Source organism: Centroberyx affinis, unplaced genomic scaffold, assembly GCF_046629955.1.
Source record: "Centroberyx affinis isolate AG114_WGS23_722 - 3 ecotype Tasmania unplaced genomic scaffold, CSIRO-AGI_Caff_v1 ptg005097l_1, whole genome shotgun sequence".
In the NCBI taxonomy this organism is placed as follows: domain Eukaryota; kingdom Metazoa; phylum Chordata; class Actinopteri; order Beryciformes; family Berycidae; genus Centroberyx; species Centroberyx affinis.
In genome coordinates, this window is record NW_027282522.1 from 1 (window position 1) to 7,783 (window position 7,783).

Sequence of the window (7,783 nt, forward strand, 5' to 3'; positions counted from 1 at the left end):
CCCAGCTCTAAGGAAACAGAATTGGGATTTAATTGGAATGCCAGGACACAGAATTGAATTCCAAGAAATTCCTCTTCTAAGATAGGCTGTCTTGACTTGCTAAACATTATAAATCAAACATTATGAGTAAAATAAAAGGCAGTTAAACAAATCGAATACATTCAGTCATAATGTATGCGTTACGATTACATGTTATGCATCAAATACCACCTGAATGATACATTTAATATTTTATGACATTCATTATTGATAATAACACTACGTGTAATCACAGATATGTGGTAAGAAAAAACAAAAAAACATGGAATTTCACAGAATTTCATTGGATTAAATTCAAATTCCTGAAATTCCAATTCACTTCCATTTCTGTAGGTTTTTTTCAAATTCCAATTCCAATTCCTCAGTTGAATTGATGAGTTCATTCATGAATTGACCCAGACCCTGCTATACTCCAAGAAGAAGAAGAATAGACCGGGAGCTAAAAGATCTAATGTAAGGCTTTTGTCTTGCAGAATACTCAGATTATACTCTATACATCTCTCTTTTCTGTCCTCCTCCCCCTGTCTTTCTGCCAGTTGGTGTCGTCTGCGTCACCAGCGGAGGGTGAAGGGGGTGAATGTTGTCGTCCTCGACGGCCTGACCCAGAGTCACTTCTACAAACACTACCTCACCCTGCCACACCTCAGGAACAGCTACACCACTGTAAGTAAAGTAAAAGTACTGACACAGATTCTTCAAGGGGAGAATTTCTATTCACAGTATTAATTCCAACACATTCCATCATTGTTTGCATGTGGTGAGCATCATTTTGCCCTTTGGCTGGGGATGAAATGATCCTTCCAGAACTTAGCCTATGTCTGTAGATGCTGAGTAGTACAACAAAAATAGGCAATAGAGGATGCTTTTTTAAAATCTTTTAAAACTTTTTTGGGTTAATACATGTCATTTTTTTTTATTCATCTGTACATTTACCTGACTGGATTAGAGGCTCAGCTTCACTCCATCATCAAACAACCTAGCGTCTGGAATCTTCAGCAGTGAAGTCCCTGGATGGGAGAGTTCACCTGTTTTCCAAAGAGAGCAGGAAAGCAGACATCTGCATGAAGGTGCGATGTGTGTATGTGAATGCGTTCTGAGTGTGTGTGTTTGTGTTTTCTGTCTGTGTTTTCTCTCTTGTTCTGCCGTGTGTTTTGATTGTAAGTGCATTTGTGTATGTGTGAATTTGTTCTTCGCTGCAGCCCTGAATTGGCACCCGGTAATCAGGAGGTTTGGGACAGAGACAAGAGGACTGACGGCCTACACTCTCACCCAGGAGGAGATGATCAAGAAGCACTTCCCTGTGAAAGGTGAGTCTCTCTCTGTCTCTTTCATTGCCTATCTTTCTCTCTCTCCCTCACCTCACTTCTTCTGATTTTTTTTGGATGCAGGTATGCCAGGCTTTGAGGGTTTTGCATGTACAGATAGTGATGACTGTGTGACTGACAGCAGCCCTCTGTATGGAATTGACTGCGAAATGGTGAGATGCTCTCAAAATCGATTATGTACTTAATTCTTCTTTTGAATCCATGTTGGACCCCAGTTCTGCATTTTCTAAACGGTTCAGAACTGCCAAGATTATGCCTATACCTAAATTTACCTGCATAATCTGTTTATCTTTAGTAATGTTGATGATGCTAAAACCTGCTGACAAATCAATAATTCAATAACGTATTTGAACAATGTCATGTCAGAGTAAATTAAAATTACAATCAAATGACTGTTAATCCATTCAACAAAGGTTTATTTATTAAAGCTGTGTTTCCAGTGTCTAACGGAAAAGGGACATGAGTTGGCTCGTGTTTCTCTGGTGGATAGCGATGGGAGATGTGTGCTGGACGATCTGGTCAAACCTCAGAGCCGTGTCCTCAACTACCTCACCAGGTACACACACACACACACACATACAGGTAGATAATTGATAACCAACTGCAAGCACTGTGTTAAAATGTTAAAACACTTTTCTGGTACCTACGCTGCCATGTGCCTCCTGATAGGTTCTCTGGCATCACCGCGGCTATGTTGCGACCAATCACAACCACCCTCAGAGAGGTTCAGACAAAGCTCAGGATGCTGTTGCCGCGGGACGCCGTCCTGGTGGGCCATTCCCTTGACAACGACCTCAGGGCTCTCAACGTGAGTGACTCTGACACACTGCCAGAGTTGTGAGCTCTGCTTGTAATGAATTCATGTAATTATTATAAGAAGCTTGAATTCTGAGCGTCGTCATCACTTTGTTTTTCAGGGTTGTTTAATTTATCACAAAGTTGAGGCAGGTGAACCTTTACATATATTTCTAGAGAGAAGGTTTTTTTATTTTTACATTTTTAGTGCAAATAAAACGTTTAAAGTGTATTTGTTTAATGAGAACACACTTAAAATACTGTACAGTAGTATATTGAACCTCAATAATCTACATCTCAAATATCCAAACTGACCAGCTAACTGAGTGGGCATAATCAGATTCAGAAACACTTTATTTTTATTTTTATTTATTACACTTTTACCAAGTGTAATAAATGTGCAGGGATTTGTCTTGGTGGCTTGAATAGATTGGGTCCAGAACAACATGGTGACGCAAAGATAGTTTCTTTCAGTTTAACTGTGGAATGATTTTTTCTGCAACAAATTCAACTGTACTTGTATCTATTTGAAAAATAAAAGCCAAATTGAGGTTAATTGCTGAATTTCTGAAAAAACGCAGACAATTACACCGTCCAAAATGTTCATATCTCAAAATAGCTATTAATCTTTTCAAATGTGGATCTTTCATTTTGGAAAGACACTCTTCAAACATACACGCATGTTTTATAATATGAACAAGCTTTGGCTCGTATTTTAACGTTGTCCTCCACTGCAGCTGATCCACCCACATGTCATCGACACCTCACTGCTCTACAGGAAAGAGTTTGGGCAAAGGTTTAAGCTCAAGGTCCTGGCCGAGACTGTGCTGAAGTAAGTGACTCTCTCTCTGTGTCTGCTTCTCTGTGTCTCTCACTCACTCTCACGCACACACTCATACACACACACACACACCATGGCTAATAATGATTATTTTTTGACTCCTGCCCCAGGAGGGAAATACAAAGTGAAGAGAAGAAGGGTCATAACCCCACTGAGGATGCTGTGGCAGCGCTGGAGCTGGCACAGTACTTTATTAAAACGGGACCTCGACAGGTAACACATCTCTGTCTCACACACACACACACACACACACACACACACACACAAACAAACACAACAGATACAATGTCTTTGTGTTGATTGTCAGGTTGTAGAGCTTCAGGAGGAGCTGTGGGGAGGATCTCTAACCTTGAGTGAGCCCACTGTCTGTGAATCCACACCTACACAGAGTTACAGGTAAAATGACGACATTACACATGTTGTGGACTTGCATTATTTACATCTTACTTCAGTTATTGAGTCAATCTCCATCTCTTTCTCTCTGTCTTTTCCAGCTCAGATATCTATGATAGAGTTGAATTGCTGAGTCATGTAAATGATGGTCAGATGTTTTAAGAAGTTTAGGTCCATCTTGAAATAGTGATATGATAGCATGAGTGGAAAAAATATTTTACCAAAGCATGAAAGCATGAACAATCTTTACCAAAATTTTAATTTCTCATAAATGTAGTGATAGAAAGATCCTGTTGTTGATTCACAATGTAAAGCCCCCCTTATCACACATGCTGCTGCATCTGTATTTGACGTAAAGTCTCCCCCAAACGTGTTTCTCTCTCTCTCTTCGTCTGTCTTGTGCAGGTTTTCTGATGTACTACAGAAGAATGGACAGTCAGTAGCCTTTATAGGAAAGCGCACTGACATCATCCTAGATCTATCCAATCAGCAGTGGCACAATTCTGACAAAGAGGTGAGAGTTCAGGAGTTGTAGTTAGGCCATTCCAGTGCCTCTATCCATAGGCCTGGTGGGACAGTCTTGTTGGAACCCCACATTAGTTTGGTTTTGCTTCTGAAATATGCATATAGTTTCAATTTCTTATGCACATAGGTCTACATAAAAGGGTTCACTGGTTCACCTATATGTTTCATATCTGGATGCTCTTCTCCAAATTAAATTCCTGATATCTGAAGTTATCCAGGTTTTGACTGAAATATTTTATGACATCTCTGCTTAATTTGATAGTGAAAAATAGAGAGAGAGAGAGAGAGAGAGAGAGAGAGAGAGGGAAAATAAAAGACATAGCATTGACACAAGTTGAGAAGTGAATTTGAAGTCAGTCAAGTCATGAATAAATGTTATGTGCATCAGCCTGATGAGGCCCCAGGGTATTTCTAATTCAGATCTTCAGTACAGACCAAAAAGAAAGAGGTGACAGGCTGCCGTCTTCTTACTTCACTTTTCCGAGTACCTGCATCCTTTCCTGTTTTTCTTCCAATGATGTCCTCTGCTTTTCCCCCCTCCTCTCCTAAACTCCATCTTTTTCTTCTTCTTCTCTCTCCCTGCATATCTCATCCTGCTCCCTTCAGGTTCTGGCCTCGTTCAGGAGAAAGACCAAGTGTCCCTTCTTCTCTGTGCTCCATTTCTCTTCCCTCTCCGACCACCTGAACAGTTCCTCCCCTCATCAGGAGCAGCACTACCAGAGGGTGAGTCATGCTTTCAGAACAACATGCTACAATGTTTTTCGGCATCTGTGTGTTGCTGCAATGTACTATTTACTATTTACTATTTACTATTTACTATTACTATTTACTATTTACTGTATCCTGCAGGTGTGTGCAAATCTGAGAGAGATGTGTGTAGTATTTGCAGGGCCGTTCCCAGCAGGTTTCTCTGAGAGAGAGGCGAGGCGGCTGTTTCGCTGCTGTGGACCGGTTCGGAAAATCAAAATGCTGAACACAACCGTGAGGGTATGACCCACCTGAATTATGATTCTTGATGCATTGCAATTTTTCATTTAATAGACTGCAGTTTTTATATTTTTTTGGTCACCATTTGACTATGATAAACAATTGAATACCTATTAGATTATTGCACATTGGTGACAGTTACTGGTATTGTCTGTTTTTTTTAAAAAGGTGAGATTACCTTGAAAATCTTTTGCTGTGATATTCCTAGAGGTTGCAGTAAGAGGAGAATATCTTTCTGGTCTAGGATGATCATAGACAAAAATAGGTCTACATAAATCATGTTTCCTTAGCCCCAGTTGCTGTCAAGCTAGAGTTGTAACAGTGTTCTCTAGTTTTTCCACTCTCCTTGGATGGGCTTTGTTAATCTTCCCTGTCCTTTTTGACTACGCTTGCTCTCCAGATTCATGCAGAGATAGAGTTTGAGCTGCTGGAGGGAGCTATGCTGGCTTTAAAGACACTAAATGGACTTCATGTGCATGGACAGCACATCAAGGTATGTATTCCTCTCTCCTCTCTGCTCTCTCTTTCTATCACCAATTCCCTTTATATTACTGTGAGGGTATGAACAAACCTTTTATGTATGTGTGGGTGTATGCTTGTGTGTATAATTTCTAGGTCCAGAGGCCTGTTTCTGAGTCAACGCTGGACCTGGATCTGACTCTTGATGCTTTGATGAGGGACCCGCTCAATGCTAATCACCTCTATGCTGTCAGATTAAAGCCTAATAAGGCTAACCACATACACATCTCTGCAAAGGCCAATGGACACACGTTGGATGCTAAATGTTCAGATGTCACTGCTATGAAAACGGCTAATGGCTTGCACCCAGCTAAAGTAAATGGGTCAAAAATCGATGCTTGTTATTCTGAGCTCCCAGCTTCTGTCAGTGAGATCGAGTTAATTGCAGCAAAGCAGCTCTGTGCCTCTAGTTCCCAACTCTCTGAGGAGAAGCTCAGAGAGACATTTAGTCGCTTTGGTATGGTGGAGAGAATCTTCCTGCCTGCGAAGCCCTTTGGACAACATGCCAGACATGCATGCATAAGTGAGTAAAAAGCATCATTATTGCATGTTCTCTGTCTGTATGTGTGGGTATTCATGCCAGTCTATGTTACTCTCCAACCTGTGTGTTTCTATGTGTCTGGTTTGACAGAATTTGAGAGTTCAGAGGGTGTGCACGCAGCCCTCAGCTCTTCTGACGAACTCCGGAATGAGAAGTTCCTCATCTGTCCATCCCTGACTCCGCACCATTTGCATTCGTGGGTTGCTATGACAACCCCAGAGACGACTGTGGATTCTGAGGGGGAAGCAGCCGTAGAAGAGAAGGGGTGGAACCTCATGTGCACCAACCCTCAGGTAAGAAACTGGTCGTGTTCACTGTAGTTGGTTGTCACGATATTTTACTTCACTTGAAGTTGGTGGATTCCTGGTTTTTTTTCAGTTAATATTTGAATTGGAGATGTGCTAAAAATGTTCTACTAAAGCGAAACTTGAATTGAACTTCTGCTGACTATAGTAGACAGAGTTATCAGTATGTTTGTAATTCGATTTTCAGATCTTAACAGTTTATGATGTATAGAGCAGATGTGATGAAGATTCCCATACCTAATATGTGTAGGACCAGGAAATGGAGCTTGTGATGAGGAAGCTGGACAACCGCCTGGGGAAGCTGTTCAGATCCCTTCCGGATGGCACCCTGTCTGTGGTCGTGCTGCCTGGCCGCACCAGGTGAGAAGTCTGGCTGTGTTTCTGGAACAGTCTGTACTGCAGCTACATATTTCTGAACCATGTTTTCCTTTTCCCTCCACCTCTTCTCCAGCTCGACTAGCCAGCTCCCCGGTTTGTGCTTCATGGAGGTCAAGCGAGGGTCTTCATGAGCCAGTGACCCTGCTCTCCGCATGGACCAGCATGGACGTTCACCAGCACATATCTGCCAGTCCGCTGATGCCTGATCATGTGTGGAAGTAGTGTGTCATGTGGATCCAAGTGAAATCGCTGAAGCTCACAAAATACACACCTCAACTCCAATACCCCAGAGTTCGATCTTCACTGACAGAGCTTAATCCTGAAAGTACATTTTTACGGACTTTAATCGACATAATAATAATAATGATGTTAATGTTTTGAATTTTTCAAAACAGCATTTGAGTGCCCAGAATCAAGAATTGTTCTGTTTTTCAAGCAGGTTTTCCACTGTAAATCGCCATGCAGGATTACGGGATAAACCCGTAGTGTAGCATGGTCACTGAACTTTTTCATATGCTGTGTCTTGAAATATATATTTACATTGCACAGTGTCATATCTATGCCTTTTGATATTGTGCCATTAAAACCTTTTTAATGTCAAACGTTTTCAGTTTGTATTATCTAGTATTTCACTTTCACTACAAAAAAAAATAAAAGCCAAAAGAAATGGTATCTAATATACAAATGTGTGCAAATGTGGGTGTTTTAGAGGAGACAGCTATTCTAAATGGTAGACTGGATATTCTTAAGAACCCCGTAACCTCTGAATCTTAAAGGACAGCACCACTGTTTCTGCCACATTCATATGCTGTCGTCCTGACTTAAAGTGGAAAAGCAATTCCATGAATTTCAGCATTAAAATGCTCTCTCTTTGCACTAGGACAGTCTCAGTCTGCAGTCTCCCATAGAGAGAAGTGTTTGTCCCCCCCTGATATGTTCTTGTTCAAAACTGATTACTATGAAGTACAACTCATTTTGCTGTGAAAGTATAAAGATTGTGTCCACAAAAGCAATCTGCAATTAATTTTCAATGGAGCATTTTGAGATTGTACAATGAGAGTGGAATCACAGATTTTATAGTCTTGGTTCTTATTTCTAGAGTTGTGAATTTGTTTATGTTTACAAATAATCTACT

The 7,783-nt window shown here is 40.9% G+C and overlaps 1 protein-coding gene across 1 annotated transcript; it reads left to right on the forward strand.

Annotated features, from left to right (window-relative positions):
- Positions 1-575: 575 nt before the first annotated feature.
- LOC139666725 (RNA exonuclease 5-like) lies at positions 576-7,222 on the forward strand (the record flags this gene model as incomplete). Its single annotated transcript, XM_071546043.1, has 17 exons — positions 576-702; positions 986-1,106; positions 1,239-1,346; positions 1,428-1,516; positions 1,805-1,920; positions 2,034-2,172; positions 2,897-2,991; positions 3,111-3,213; positions 3,308-3,396; positions 3,799-3,907; positions 4,525-4,641; positions 4,768-4,905; positions 5,306-5,398; positions 5,521-5,947; positions 6,056-6,258; positions 6,521-6,630; positions 6,722-7,222. Coding segments are annotated over 17 exons (2,242 nt in total), but the record flags the coding sequence as incomplete, so codon positions are not given.
- Between the last annotated feature and the right edge of the window lie 561 nt (positions 7,223-7,783).